Source organism: Chiloscyllium punctatum, chromosome 36 (assembly GCF_047496795.1).
Source record: "Chiloscyllium punctatum isolate Juve2018m chromosome 36, sChiPun1.3, whole genome shotgun sequence".
NCBI lineage: Eukaryota > Metazoa > Chordata > Chondrichthyes > Orectolobiformes > Hemiscylliidae > Chiloscyllium > Chiloscyllium punctatum.
In genome coordinates, this window is record NC_092774.1 from 38,467,242 (window position 1) to 38,483,174 (window position 15,933).

Genomic DNA, 15,933 nt, shown 5'->3' on the forward strand with positions numbered 1-15,933 from the left:
TTTCCGTCTCCACCTTCAGTGATGCGCGTCATCCACGCCCCGCCCAATCAGAGCGCACCTTACTCCACCTGACCAATGGCGGCCGGCTTTGCCGTTAAAAAGGAAGTCACAACCCGGAATGTCACTCTCCGATTCGTCCGCACCGACCGCAGCCTTTGGGATTGGTGGAGAGGTTCACAGGCCCTTCACTGTCCCCGCCCCTTTACTACAATGGACTCGAGGGGTTCAGGAGGAAGGTGTTCTCACTCATTCATTCAACAGGAGATGGACTCAATTTACTGTAATGGCCTGTGGGGGTACAGTGGTCATGTCTCATGTTGAGGAGGAAGGTGTTTCCTCTCATTCAACAGAAGAGGACTATTTACTACACAGGGTTTTTTTTGTGATGCAGCTGTAGTCTCCCATGGAGCCCTGAGGCTCAGGTTTAAATCCCACTGCTCCAGTCTGTGTAATAACATACTCAACTTTTTTCAGTCATAAGTCACACAACTATAGTCCAACACGTCTATTTGAAATCGCACCCGCTTGGAGCGTAGCCTCTTCATCAGGTGAAGACATGGAAAACAAAACGTGCAGGAAAGAGAATTCAGATAAATGATCAGCCATGGATGGTGATGAAAGACAGAGCATCTCAACAGTCAATTACCTATTCCCATTCCTATTTCTGATCTTCTTAATACATGACAAGTTGCATATTTTCCAAACATTAATTTTATTTCCATGGTTTGAAAATGAGTATTTAAGAATGGTCAGTTTATTTTTTCTCACTTGAGCACATTATGACCCACAACTATTTAGTTACCACTGTTAATATCATTGCCCCTCTCATGAGATATCAGAGAAACAATTGATAAACAAAATTTGACACTGAGTCACTCGAGTGGACACTTGAACAGAGAAAGCTCCCGACAGATTTTGGGAATCTTAAGGTTATTGAAGTGAAATGTTAAGAAGAGCAGGTGATCACCCCCAATAAGGGAACTCACCTGACTGACCTAATTATAATCACCACAGTATCCAGTGCTACTCTTCACCGAACACTGATTACTTTCCTTTTCAGTTTAATGATCCAACTATCTTTTGAATTCCATAATTGAATCTGACTCCAACATTCTCTCTCGCAGACCATTCCAAAGGTCGAAGATTTTCAATCATTAATGAAATATGTTCTGGATGTCTCCCAAAACACCAATTCATATGGATCTTGCTTCAAATCATTTGCAGTAAGTTCTTCACATGGACAAATTTGCAGCTTAGAGCATTTGTTTAAATTTTATATCATATTGGGGTGGCACAGTGCTTGGCATTGCTACCTCACAGCACTAGGGACGCAGGTTCAATTCCAGCCTCAGGTGAGTGTCTGTGTGGAGTTTGCATGTTCTCCCTGTCTGCATGGGTTTCCTTCCACAGTCCAAAGATGTGCAGGTTAGGTGGATTGACCATGCGAAATTGCTCTGTGATGTGTCGGTTCTGTGGATTAGTCATACTAAATGCAGGAGAATGGGATGATCCTGGGGTGGGATGATCTTTGGTGTGTCAGTGCAGGCTCAATGGGACAAATGGCCTCTTTCTGTACTGTCGGGATTTTATGTATCTCTGTCTGATTTCTTGCACATGCTACTTTCTGAAAGGGATATTTTACTGTCATGTTCAGTACTGCAGTCTTTATATTTTCATACATACCTCTAAATTAGGTTTGAATGAAATCCCCCCATTTCACTATTTTAGCTGCTAGTCCGCCCCCCACCCCTTCCATTACTTATTCATTTTTCCATTACCTGTGTTATGATCCCCTCTTTATATATATTATTGTAGACAGGCTAAATCTAGTTACCATGTCTCTAAAATATGAGATGAAATATAATCGCATACTTTGAGTCCATTACTACAGCTTGTTAAGGTCTCTTGACAAAGAGAACCCTTAATCCTGCATCCTTCGGAAGGATTATATTAGGATATCTGGTCAGCATGGATGAGTTGGATTAAATGGTTTGTTTCCGTCCTGTGCCTCTCTATGACTATGACTATCGAATAAGGGCCAGGAGCAGGCAGGTGGGACTAGTTTAGTTGGGGATCATGTACTGAACGGTCTGTTTCCAGGCTGTATGACTGCACAGCCTTAAATGAATGGGGATCAATCCCAAAGAGATATTAAAGGTCTCGAGCACCACCTTAGGCACGTGTGGACACCTTCCAGATAACTGAGAGCAGTGGGGCACTGTGAAGTTCAGTACATCAGTTAGCCAGCAAGTTCTCTTCGGGAGACTTGTCTCGAGAAAGGAAGCGGTTTCCTGTCCCATCAACTGGATTGTGGATCAGTTTGGAGCAGGTCCTATATCTCTGACAACACAGGGGGACAGAGTCGGGAGTGTGGTGCTGGAAAAGCACAGCAGGTCAGGCAGCATCCAAGGAGCAGGAGAATTGACGTTTAGGGCATAAACCCTTCATCAGCAATGAGGCTTGTGGGCCGGGAGCGCTGAGAGATAAATGGAAGGGGGGGGGGGGTGGTGTTGGGGAGAAGGTAGCTGAGAATGGGATAAGCAGATGAAGATGATTGGTCGGAGAGGAGGGTGGGGCGGATAGATGGGAAAGGTGATGGACAGGTCAAGAGGCCGAGTGGAGACTTGGGGCTGTGATAAGGTGGGGGGGGGGGGGAAGAGGAGGAGGAGGAGGAGGAGGATACATGAGGAAACTTTTGAATTCCACATTGATCCCATGTGGTTGCAGGGTCCCAAGGTGGAATAAGAGGTGTTCTTCCTCCAGGCGTCAGGTGGTAAGGGTTTGGCGATGGAGACAGCCCAGGACCTCCATGATCTTGATGGAATGGGAGGGGGAGTTGAAGTGTTCAGCCACAGGGCGGTGGGGTTTATGGGTGTCCCAGAGTGGTTCTCTGAAACAATCCACAAGTTGGTGTCCTGTCTCCCCGACGTAAAGAAGACCACATTGGATGCAATGGATGACACTGGTGGAGGTTGAGGTAAATTTCTGTCAGATGTGGAAGGATCCTTTGGGGCTTTGGATGGAGGTGTCAGGAATGGTATGGACACATGTTTTACACTTCCTGTGGTGGCGGGGAAGGGGCCGGGACTGGGGTGTGGGCTGGTTGTGGGCGCATGGACCTGACGAGGGAGTCGCAGAGGAAATGGCCTCTCTGGAATGCTGGTCGGGGTGGGGAGAGAAAAATATACCTGGTGGTGGGGTCCGTTTGTAGGTAGCAGAGGCTGATGTGATGTATCTGGAGGTTGGTGGGGTGGAAGTTGAGGACGGTTAGGGGTGGGTTCTGTCCTTGTTCGGTTGGGAGAGGTGGGGTTCAAGGGCGGTGTTGCAGGATGTGGAGATGTACTGGAGGGCATTGTCGACCATGTGGGAAGAGAAATTGCGAACTTGGAAGGAGGAGGCCCTCTGGGATTTTCTACGGTGGAATTGGTCATCCTGGGAACAGATGCGGTGGAGGAATTGGGAATAAGGGATTGCGTTTTTACAGGAGGTGGGGTGGGAGGAGGCGTAATTTCGGTAGCTGTGGGAGTCGGTGGGCTTGTAGTAGATGTCCATGGTTAGTCGGTAGCCAGAGATGGAGAGGTCATGGAAAGGGAGATGGTCCAAGTGAATTTGAGGTCGGGGTGAAAGGTGTCGATAAAGATGAAGAACTGTTCAACTCCTTATGAGAGCATGAAGTGGCACCAATATGGTCATCAATGTACTGGAGAAATAGGTGTAGCTGAGGAAAATGGACTGTTCCACGTACCCAACAAAGAGGCAGGCATAGCTGGGTCCCATGTGGGTGCCCATGACTACCCCTTTAGTTTGGTACATTGGTTTGGATGCCATCTGAGGTTTGTGCGGATCACTTCAGTGGGAACGTGCAGTCCCGGGCTCAGTGAGCAGCACTGCAAGCAAAGCTCACAGAATCCCTACAGGGAAACAGGCCCTTCAACCCAACAAGTCCACACCGACCATCTGAAGAGTAACCCACCCAGACCCATTCCCCTACCCCATTAGTCTACATTACCCCCTAAACAATACACTGCACCTACACATCCCTGAACACTCTGGGACAATTTAGCTTGGCTAATTCACTTGCTCATGTTTGGATTGTGGGAGCACCCAGAGGAAACCCTTGCAGACATGGGGGGGGAAGAATGTGCAAACTCCACAAAGACAGTCACCCTGAGGGTGGAATCGAACCCCGGTCCCTGGCGATGTGACACAGTGGCACTAATCACTGAGCTACTGTGCCACCTGTGAGCCAACCTGGGGTTGAGGGAAGATGGGAGGGGTGTGGGGGTGCTGTCTAGCAGAAAACAAAGAGAGCTCGCTGACGCTCCCACTGCACCCACTGTCAGAACGGTCAGGAGGTTCAGTCCTGGGGGTGACCCACATCAGCGTCACCAGCGGAATCTGCTGGTGCCCCCTCTGGTGTCTCTGCAAGTTACTGGACGACGTGAACCTCCGTCTGCACTTGGGGCAGGGGAACGGCCTCTCCCCGGTGTGGACCCGCTGGTGCCTCAGCAGGTTGGAGGCCTGGGTAAAGCCCTTCCCGCACTCAGGACAGCTGAATGGTCTCTCCCCCGTGTGGACCCGCTGGTGGTCCAGCAGGTCAGAGGAGCGTTTAAAGCCCTTCCCACACTCAGGGCAGGGGAACGGCCTCTCCCCGGTGAGGACTCACTGATGCCTCAGCAGGGTGGGGGAATTGCTGAAGGCCTTCCTGCACTCGGGGCAGCTGAAGGGCCTCTCCCCGATGTGGACCCGCCGGTGGGTCAGCAGGTTGGAGGATTCGCTGAAGGCCTTCCCGCACTCAGGGCAGGGGAAGGATCTCACCCCAGTGTGGACCTGCTGGTGGACAACAAGGATAGAGGCCTGGGCAAAGCTCTTCTCACACTCGGGGCAGGAGAATGGACTCTCCACAGTATGGATCCACTGGTGGGCCAGCAGGTTGGAGGAGCTGGTAAAGCCCTTCCCGCACTCTGGGCAGGGGAATGGTTTCGGAATGGCAGCCGGTGATGAGCGGTGTCCCGCAGGGTTCAGTGTTGGGGCCACAGCTGTTCGCATTATATATTAATGATCTGGATGAAGGGACTGGGGGCATTCTAGCGAAGTTTGCAGATGATACGAAGTTAGGTGGACAGGCAGGTAGTACTGAGGAAGTGGGGAGGCTACAGAACGATCTAGACAGTTTGGGAGAGTGGTCCAGGAAATGGCTGATGGAATTCAACGTGAACAAATGCGAGGTCTTGCACTTTGGCAAAAAGAATAAAAGCATAGACTACTTTCCAAACGGTGAGAAAATTCGTAAAGCCAAAGTATAAAGGGATCTGGGAGTGCTAGTCGAGGATTCTCTAAAGGTCAACATGCAGGTTGAGTCCGTGATTAAGAAAGCGAATGCAATGTGGTCACTTATCTCAAGAGGGTTGGAATATAAAAGCACCATTGTGCGACTGAGACTTTATAAAACTCTGGTTCGGCCCCATTTGGAGTACTGTGTCCAGTTTTGGTCCCCACACCTCAGGAAGGATATACTGGCACTGGAACGTGTCCAGCGGAGATTCACACAGAAGATCCCTGGAATGGTTGGTCTAACATATGAGGAACGGCTGAGGATCCTGGGATTGTATTCATTGGAGTTTAGAAGATTAAGGGGAGACTTAATAGAGACTTACAAGATAATACATGGCTTGGAAAGGGTGGACGCTAGGAAATTGTTTCCGTTAGGTGAGGAGACTAGGACCCGTGGACACAGCCTTAAAATTAGAGGGGGTCAATTCAGAACAGAAACACGGAGACATTTCTTCAGCCAGAGAGTGGTAGGTCTGTGGAATTCATTGCCGCAGAGTGCAGTGGAGGCCGGGACGCTAAATGTCTTCAAGGCAGAGATTGATAATTCCTCAAGACAACAAGAATCTAAGGGCTACTGGGAGAATGCGGGTAAGTGGAGTTGAAATGCCCATCAGCCATGATTGAATGGCGGAGTGGATCGATGGGCCAAATGGCCTTACTTCCACTCCTAAGTCTTATGGTCTCTCCCCAGTGTGACTGCGCCGATGAGTCTCCAGGGCAGACGGGAAACTGAAGCATTTCCCACAGTCGCCACACTTCCACCGTTTCTCCATGGGGCAGGATTCCTCTGGTTTCTCCACGGCTGAAGCTTCAGCCGCACACAAACGTGTGTACAGCCCCTCCCCGGTGTGAATTCCTCTTTCCAGGCCGTATAACTGTTTCTGGCTCCACACTCAGTGCACTGCAACAGTAGGGTCTCTCCTCCAGTCCCACTGATGCTGAAAACATTATGAAACAGAAACCAAAAAGCATTGCTCCATCTCACAGAATCAGAGTTGAAAATCTTTGCTGTCCCGATGGATTGAGTGACTGTCAGACAATGATGACTGCAGATGCTGGAGATCAGAGTCAAAAAGTGTAGCGTTGGAAAAACACAGCACATCAGGCAGCATCCGAGGAGCAGGAGAGTCAAGCATAAGCTGTTGATTTTGAAACTTCCATCTTCAGAGAGTCTGTAAAAAGAGATTACAAAAGTCATCACTGTCAATCCGGGGGGAGGTGGGGTCGGAATGAGACAACAAGGTATTGACACCGCCACCAGAAAGAAACTGACCATAGAGACGTGGCAAACGTTAGTGGCAAGCCAGAGTCAGAGAGAGACACAGCACAGAAACATACCCTTTGGTCCAACTCATCCATGTCGACCAGATATCCAAAATTAATCTAATTCCATTTGCCAGCATTTGGCCAATAACCCTCTAAACTCCTCCTATTCATATACCTATCCAGATGCCTTTTAACTGTCATAATTGTACCAGCACCCACCACTTCCTCTAGCAGCTTTGTACACACACCACCTTCTGCATGAAAACTTTCCCCTTAGGCCCGTTTCTAACAAATTGCTCTCCATCTAAACCCGTAGCACTATGGCAATCCCAGTTTATGTTTGAAAAGTTAAAATCCCTAACAATAACCATCCTATTACTCTTACAGGTAACTCAAATCTCCATACAAATTTGTTTCTCAATTTACCACTGACCATGATGGTGTCGACAACACAATCCCAATAAGGTGATCATCCCTTCCTTATTTCTCAGTTCCAACCAAATCACCTTCCTGGATGTATTCCTAGGAATATCCTCCTTAAGTCCAACAGGAATACTATCCCTTATCAAAAACACCACTCTCCCTCATCTCTTGCCTCCCTTTCTATCCTTCCTGTAGCATTTGTATCCTGAAACATTAAGCTGCCAGTCCTGCTCATCCCTGAGTCAGGTTTCTATAACTGCGATGATATCATATCCTATCTTCCTAATCATACCCTGAGTTCATCTGCCTTCCCTGTTCGGCCTCTTGCAATGAAGTAAATGCAGTTTAATTTGTCAGTCCTACCTTGCTCTCTGCTTTGTCTCTTCCTGACCTGACTGTTTGAATCACTCCCTTTCCCAACTGTACCAGTCTCAGATTGATCTCTTTCCTCACTATTTCCCTGGGTACCTCCCCACGCACTCACCTTGCTAGTTTAATTCCTCCCGAGCAGCTCTTGCAAATTTCCCAGCCAGTATATTAGCACTCTTCCAATACTCAGGTGCAATCTATCCTTCTTGTACAGGTCATATCTACCCCAGAAGAAATTCCAATGATCCAAAAATGTGAACCCTTCTCCCATGCACCAACTCCTTAGCCATGCATTCATCTGCTCTATCCTCTCTATTCCAACTCTCACTAGCTCGTAGTACTGGCAGTAATCCAGATTTTCCTCGATTCGAGGACCTCTTTTTTTTAAAATTCGTGCCTGACTTTCCACACTTTCCCTTCAGAACCGCATCCTTTTCCCTTCCTATGTAATTGGTTCCAATGTGTACAATGACCTCCAACCGGTCCCTCTCCCTTTTGAGAACATTCTGCACCCTCTCGGAGACATCCTTGATCCTGGCACCAGGGAGGCGACACACCATTCTGATTTTTCACTGTTAACCACAGAAGCGTCAGTTTGTACCTCTGACTAGAGAGCCCCTTATCATAATTGATCACTTGGAACCCGACGTTCCCCTCATTGCATGAGAGCATGTCTCGAGACCAGAAACTTGGCTGTTCGTGCTACATTCCCTGAGAGACCATCACCCACTACATTTTCCAAAACAGCAGACTTGTTTGAAATGGGGACAGTCACAGAAGACTCCTGCACTACCTGCCTACCCCTCCTATCTTTCCTGGAGTTAACCCATCTCCCTGACTGTAGCTGCGGCTTTTCTCCCTGCCTATCATTGCCAAACCATCATACCCCCAGGTCTTGTAAATTCCTCATTACCTCTAACTGTTGCTTCAACTTATCCACACGATCCAATAGGATTTGCAAGCAAACACACTTACTGCAGACATTATCACCAGTAACATGGATACTCTCCCTAATCTCCCACATCTGACAGGAAGAGCACATAACTCTCATAAAGGCCTTCACAATCTACAGACCCAGAAAACAGCACCGTCTTTTTGCTCTAAAAAAGTGCTCTGGCCTAACACAGTACTTGTGGTTTATATTTTTAAAATTTAATCAAGAGACAGATGTCAGTAAAACATATAATCAAGAAAGAATCCACTCCATTCACGACTGCAGACTTACAGCTGGGTTACACATTAAAGACTATACACTTCTCTGTTCCTGTTCTGTGAGCTCCCCCACACAGGTTCCTCCATGGTCAGCTGTGAATTTTGCTGTTCATTAACCTTTCCCAGATACACTGCAATGTCCAGTAACTGTGCAGATTCCCTGCAATGTAAATTTCTTTTTCTCTCTCCCTCGTTTTGGACTCCTATCCATGCCCCTTATAAACCTCTATAAGGTAATCTCTCAGCCTCCTACACTCCAGGGAAAACAGCCGCAGTCATTTCAGCCTCTCCCTATAACTCAAACCCTCCAACTCTGGAAACATCCTTCTAAATCATTTCCAAACTCTTTTAAAGTTTCACAACATCTTTCTAACATAGGAGACCAGAACTGAATGCAGTATTCCAAAAGTGGTCTGACTAATGTCATGTACAGCCATAACATGACTCCCGACTCCCGTACTCAATGCTCTGCGCAATAAAGGCAAGCGCCACCAAACGCTTTCTTCAGTACCGTGTCAACCTGTGCCTCCACTTTCACAGAACTACAAATCTGCACTCCATGGTCTCTTGATGCAGGAACACTCTCCACGGCCTTACCATTAAGTGTGTAAATCCTGCCTTGATGTGCCTTTCCAAAACACAACACCTCACATTTATCTAAATAAAACTTTATCTGCCACTCCTCGACCCATCAGCCCATCCATTCAATTCTAATTTAGATTGAACTTTCTTTCCTCTCTTATTTCCTAAACGCTGAAAATCTCCATCCCCACATTCTCCCTCCATTCTCACTTTGCTGAACCTAATCCGTGCTGTACCTCATCCTGCAGGGTCTGGTTTACCCTGATTTACAGCCCACGCTTGGGGATCTAATTGAGACGTACAGAATACTGATTGGCCTGGACAGGGTGGATGTTGGGAAGATGTCTCCATTGGTAGGAGAGACTAGGTCCCAAGGGCACAGCCTTGGAGTAAAGGGAAGACCTTTTAGAATGCAGATAAAGGGGAAACATTTGTAGCCAGAGTGTGTGAAACCGATGGAATTCATTGCCACAGAGACTGTATTGGGCAAGTCACTGAGTATATTCAAGACAGAGATAAATAGGTTCTTGTGTGTCAAGGATATTGAGTGTTGCGGGGAGAAAGCTAGAGAATGGGATTGAGAAACTTGTCAGCCATGATTGAATGGTGGAGCAGACCTGATTGGCTGAATGGCCTAATTTCTGCTCCTAGGTCTTATGGTCTCTTGCTGTCCTGGACATAGTGAGAGAGAACTGGGAGCAGGAGTAGGCCATTTGATCTTTCAAGCCTGCACCAACATTGAACTGGATATGAATATACCTACATCTTGGTGGATAGGCTGGGACCTTTTTCACTGGAGCATAGGAGGTTGAGAGGTGATCTTATCAAGCTTTATAAAGTCATGAGGGGTATAGATGAGGTGAATGATGGGTTTCCTTTCCTTAGAGTGGGGGTTTCAAGGTTAGGGAGCAAATTTTGAAGGTGAGTGGAGAAAGATTTTAAAAAGACAGGAGGGACACCTTTGTTTTCCCATAGAGAATGGTTCGTATGTGGAATGAATATCCAGAGGAAGCGGGGATGCAGGTACAGTTACAACGTTTAAAAGACATTTGGATAAGGACATGAATGGGAAAGTTTTGGACGTGTTATGGACTAGCCAGACCACTCAAAACATTCTTAAGCAGGCAGCGCAGACCGTAACTTTGTGATTTGTTTCAGTAAGTGCACAGTGAAAATTACCCAAAGTTAGCTAGGTTGACTACCAGGATTTATAACAGATAAATGTATTCACAAGAATACAGAATGAAACAAAAAACAGAATATAGAGTACCTACAGAACTCAGTCTATCTAAACTAGACTTAATTATGCTGTTCCAAATGTACACAACAGTCCCAATAAACAAACCCCTTAAACATACAGGAAAACTGAAACAGAGGCTTACAGGTCGAAGTTACAAGAGCAGAACGAGAGTGAGTTTGACAACCTTTCTCCACAGTCCACTGCTGAACTCACTCAAACAAGGCCTCAGCTTTCACGACAGATCACTCGTCTTTCATTATGCAGGTCACTTCGAAAACATAAAAGCTTGGGCCTAGAGTATCATCTGTTGACATATAAACAAAAAAGCCGACTAATACCCTTTTCATTTCTGTACTAAACCACCCGTTTTGGAGACCGGGGCCGTTTTACCACCACTCTGAAAAAAACCAAGGACACGGTATCCTTGAGAAGAAGGACCAGCTTTTAGAAAAAGGACCAGCTTTGTGACAGAGGGATATGGGCCAAACACTGGCAGGTGGGATTAGTTTAGTATGTGAACATAGCATGGACTAGTTGGACTGAATGGTCTATTTCTGTGCTGTATGATTCTGTAATGGTCTCAAAACCATTTTCTTGCCTTCCCCTATAACCATCCACTTCTTTGTTGTTCAGAAGTCAGATGACCTCAGCCTTGAATATATTCAATGACCCCCCTAATTACAGGAAGTCATCCCCATTTTTGAACTCAATTCCTCTTGCCTTGCTGACTGCTTCTGCACCTGTCTGACAACTGGCATTGACTGGTGTAGAAGGACACTGAGGTCCCTTTGTACATCCACACATCATTCCTGATGAAGGGCTCGTGGTCAAAACGTCGACTCTCCTGCTCCTCGGATGGTGCCTAACCTGCTGTGCTTTTCAAGCACCACACTTGACTCTGATCTTTAGCATCTGCAGTCCTCACTTTCTCCACATACCAATATATTATCATTTAAACTATGCACCTCCTTTCTGCCTTTTTTTAAAGCAAGAGGCTTTAACTTTACATTGTGGTCCTGCATTTGCCATGCGTTTGCCAATTGAGACACAGACCTGGATCAACTTTTCCAGAGTCTGTCCCCTCCCTGGATTCACTCCCTTTCCCTTCAGTTCGTGCAAGTCAGCAACTGAATCCCAGAACGAAAAATAAATGAAAAAGTGGGTGAGAAAAGAGAATACCGTGCCCACAGATGTTGGACAGAGTTGCAGTCTGGGGTGAAGCTCAACCTTCATTCAAAGAGAGAGGAACAACAGCAACTTCAGAAACTCACAGCCCAACTTCCGCGTTCAGACAGAGGCGGCTCTGAATGGCAGGAGGACCAGGCTCCTTCCGGTCCTCCGGGTCTCACCATTGGTCCTTCAGAAGAAAGTCAAGCGCCGTTTCCGCGGACAGCGACGAGCATGCTCAGTGCTTTTGCTGACACCGCAGTACATGCGCAGTTGTTGCTGACACCGCAGAAAATGCGCTGTTGTCGCTGACACCGAGAAGCATGCGCAGTACGCTCTGTGGAGGTGCTGGCGATACTGACAGATTTTAAGCGTCCAAATGTCAATAGGAGAAAAAAAGCTGCAGCCACAATTTTATTTTTCCCTGTGGCTCGACATTTTATTCCTTTTGAATTTCGTCCGGCTTTGTATGTCTTTTCCCCAGGGTAGAGGAAGTCCAAATATAGACGGCACAGGTTAAGGGTGAGAGGGGAAAGATTTAAAACGGTCCTAAGGGGTAACTTTCATGTAGAGTGTGGTGTGTGTATGGAATGAGCTGCCCAGAGGAAGTGGTGGAGGCTGCTACAATTACAACATTTGAAAGGCATCAGGGCCAGGATGGGTATCTGAATAGGAAGGTGTGAGAGAGATATGGGCGAAATGCTGTCAAATGGGTCACTAGATCAATTTAGGATATCTGGAGGGGAAGGGCGAGTTGGACTGAAGGATCTGTTTCTGTGCTGTATGACTCTATGCGTCTATTTCAATGCAAGTTTCAGAAACATGACTGCAGCTTTTTAAAAAATAAATTAATATGCTTTTAGATGTTAACAATGTTTCTGAATATATCATTTTAGCTGTTCTTAATTTTAAAGATCAGCCATTTCTTGCGCACCCCTGTCTTCCAGGTAGAGTCATCACTATCGATTCTCTCTCTTTCCTGAGAAAGAGATACAGCAATCAAAGAGGGCACGAGAAAGTATGGTAGAAGGGAGGGAGAATGGACAGGGGAGTGGGGTAGAGAGAGAGAGAAAATGACAGGGGACAGAGGGTGGGGTGCAGAAAATGAGGGGAAGAGAGAGAAGAAGGCTGAGCACAGAGAATTGGGAGGTGCAGAGTGTGAGGAGAGAGAGTGGACAGGGACCAAATGGTTGGGGGACTAACAGCACAAATCCCACCTTCCTCAGGACTGGTGTCAGTGTTTCGTGAATTGGAACCCACTCCACCCACAGCAGACCTGAGGCAATTGTTTCTCAATAGATGCTTGGCAAATGCAGTAGAATCATATAATCCCGCTAGGCCATTTGGCCCATAAAATTCAGACTGACCTTCCAAACAGTATCCCATCCAGACCCACCCGTTTTTCCTGCAGTTCCCCATGGTTAACCGACCCTCGGTTGCACATATGTGGACACTTTAGCACGGCCAATCCACCCTGAACTGCACCCAGACAGAAGGGTGAGAACGTGTTAAAGTCCACACAGACAGCTGCTCAAGAGTGGGACTGAACCCAGGTCCCTGCGATTGTGAGTCAGTGGTACGAACCACTGAGCCACTGTGCCACGCAGAGCTTTCATGTTCTGCTTTGTCCTAGTAGTTTCTAACTTCTCATGTACCCTCAGCAGAGGCTCTCTCCTCCTGACATTGTTGGACCATACCCACTGCAACCTCCCTTTCCCACTTCTCCAGCCCTGAGCACATCAGTTCCTGAATCCTGGCACCAAACAGACACCAATGCCATCTGTGCTCCTGCTGACAACTGCACAGAACGGAGACCATCCCTGTCACTGTTCTGTCCCTTACCACCACCTCCCCCTCCCCAATGTTGTTTTTACTCCCACTGCCCAACCAGTTAGCTCCTACCACCTGCAGCCCTCTCTCAGATTCCCTTTACCTACCAGACCTGCACTTACACCCTCCTGACCCTGTCCACTGATGCAAACAAAAGGCTCTCTCCAGAAGGGAATGACCATCTCCCAGAATAAGGTGCCTGGTTAACTTTCCCACTTTACCCTCAACATGTCTGCAGCCTGGCTTCCAGCTCCATCTCTCTGAACGAATGTCCTCCATGATGTGTTTGCCCTGGATCACAGCATCCAGAGCCTCCCACCTTCTGCAAATTGAAAGACAAGCCCCACCCTGCCCTCTCCAATGTGTGTTTTATAACTGATAGCCAAGTATGGAACCCATGAGGATGGCCTCAACAGGGAGCTTGGTTTCATGTCACACTACAAGTGACCCCACTCACACAGACTTGTACCCCATTACTCACACACGTTACCAAGCATGGTCGAAAGCAAACACATGCTCTTATGCACAAACACACACACTCTCATGCATGCACACACATCAGGTTATGGGGTGAAATTGCAATTGCAGAATTTTATTTGCAGATACATTATATTTTGCTCAAAAAGCACACAATCCATGTGACATGTTATAAATCCCTACTTTGGTAACAGAACCAATCTGACTCAAGATTGTGTTGCAGACAGACTCTAACATGAGTGAATCAGAGGGTTTTCTTTCCCCAGAAAATGATTTCATCATTAGATTCTGAATTCCAGATTTCTGACTGAATTCCAATTCCGCCATCTGCTGTGGTGGGATTCAAACCCAGGAGTCCCGAGGAGTTCCCAGAACTGGTTTGATAGTCCAGTCGATAATGGTACTCGGCCCTTGTTCCTTTAATCACCCTGTGATGGCACATGAACTCACTGGTGCCTCCGCAGGTGGGAGGAGGGGGTGATGCCCTTCCCGCACTGACAGCAGGTGAGCATGCTGTGCCTGGTGTGGACCCGCTAGTGCGTCTGCAGGCTGGAAGAATTGATGAATCCCTTCCTGTGCCTGGAGCAGGTGATCAGCCATTCCCTGTTGTGGACTCGCTGGTGAACTTCTAAAATCTCAAAACATATAATCAAGAAAGAACCCACTCTATTCACTACTGCAGACTTATGGCAAGGTTACACGTTAAAAACTATGCAGTAATCTGTTCCTGTGCTGTGAGCTCTCCTACACATGTTCCTCCAAGATCAGCTGTGAATTTTGTTGTTTGTTAATTTTTCCAAGATGTCCAGAGATACATGATTTCAAACAGCAAAGGCAGTTACTATGCAGATTCACTGCTGTATCTGTTCATAGTATACGTTTCTTTCTCTCTCTCTCTCTCCCTTACAGACCATGTGCTTGCTGCCTTTGGCTGTCTTTCTCCATTTTGAAATTGCTGTTGTCTTGATTTTTTTACTCTAAAGTTCCAAAACAATGCATCAGCATATAAAACATTAATTGCTGCTCCTGGAATTCAAGGAAATCGCCTCCAACACTGAAAATACCTCAAAACAGGAGCAGCTCTTACAGCCACAAATTTTCCAGTCCTCCATCTTGGATTAGTTCTTGGTGAACCTTCCCATCTCCCAGGTTACAGTTATTCAAATAATTTGCTTTTCTATTTTTGCTAGAAAAGTGGATAACCTCACGTTTATCCACACTAACTGCATCTGACATACATTTGCCCACTCACTCAGACTGTGAAATAACATTGTATCCTCCTCACAGCTCACCCTTCCACCCAGCTTCGTGTCATCTGCAATTTGTGACATATTCCAATTAGTTCCCTCATCTAAATCATTGGCACATACTGTGAATACCTGGGGTCCTAGTCCCAATCCCTGCAGTTATAAAACATCAATCTGACTGACCAAACAAAATAGCAGATGTTAGCTTGACGTTCACAACTGACGAAGACCTGAGAAGCAATTATGAACCACTGAATTACTAAATCACAGAAGCAGGCCATTCAGCCAATTGTGTCCATGCATCTCTCTAAATGAGCTTTCTGATGTTGTGCCATTTTCCTGACGTTTCCTTGGAAAATGGTAAATTGCTTGTCATCAAATAATTTTCCAATGCTCTTACCTGAAGCTGCTTCAACCACTGTTCCTGCGATGTCTTCCAGATCTATTTACTCACTGTGTGAAATTTCTTTCTCACATCACATTTTCTTCCTTGTAATGGATTTGAAATCTGCATTCTTATTCTCAATGTTCTTACCATGGTGAACAGTTTTTCACTGTCTTTTCTGGGTATGATTTTTCTCATAATTTTCAAAGCTTCTTTTAAATCTGACTTCAGAGATCAGTCCATGAGGCCAAGCCTCATCAACAACACAGAAACAACCGAGCATCTAAAGTGACGGCCCCTCAGTCATCACTGTGAGCCCCATAGCAACCATTGTTACCTGGGCGGGCATGCATTCCAAACCTGGTCTCTCAACATCACTAGTATTGGCCCACAGTTTGGAA

The 15,933-nt window shown here is 46.7% G+C and overlaps 1 protein-coding gene across 4 annotated transcripts; it reads right to left on the reverse strand.

Annotated features, from left to right (window-relative positions):
• Nucleotides 1–725: 725 nt before the first annotated feature.
• On the reverse strand, nucleotides 726–11,719 carry LOC140460427 (uncharacterized). 4 transcript variants are annotated; one of them, XM_072554977.1, is made up of 3 exons: nucleotides 11,606–11,711; nucleotides 10,569–10,730; nucleotides 726–6,506 (listed from the first exon to the last, which is right to left on the reverse strand). In XM_072554977.1, exon 3 carries the CDS (start codon nucleotides 3,429–3,431, stop codon nucleotides 2,448–2,450), a length of 984 nt encoding a protein of 327 aa, XP_072411078.1. In that variant the 5' UTR covers nucleotides 3,432–6,506; nucleotides 10,569–10,730; nucleotides 11,606–11,711; the 3' UTR covers nucleotides 726–2,447. The 4 variants fall into 4 exon arrangements, with proteins under 4 accessions (XP_072411078.1, XP_072411079.1, XP_072411077.1 ...); XM_072554978.1 differs by lacking the exon at nucleotides 10,569–10,730 and having other exon boundaries at nucleotides 11,698–11,719; XM_072554976.1 differs by lacking the exon at nucleotides 10,569–10,730 and having other exon boundaries at nucleotides 11,606–11,712.
• Between the last annotated feature and the right edge of the window lie 4,214 nt (nucleotides 11,720–15,933).

Excerpts from the sequence above, each read along its gene's own strand:
- LOC140460427 (XM_072554978.1), bottom strand. The coding sequence starts at position 3,431 with ATGACCAATTCCACCGTAGAAAATCCCAGAGGGCCTCCTCCTTCCAAG.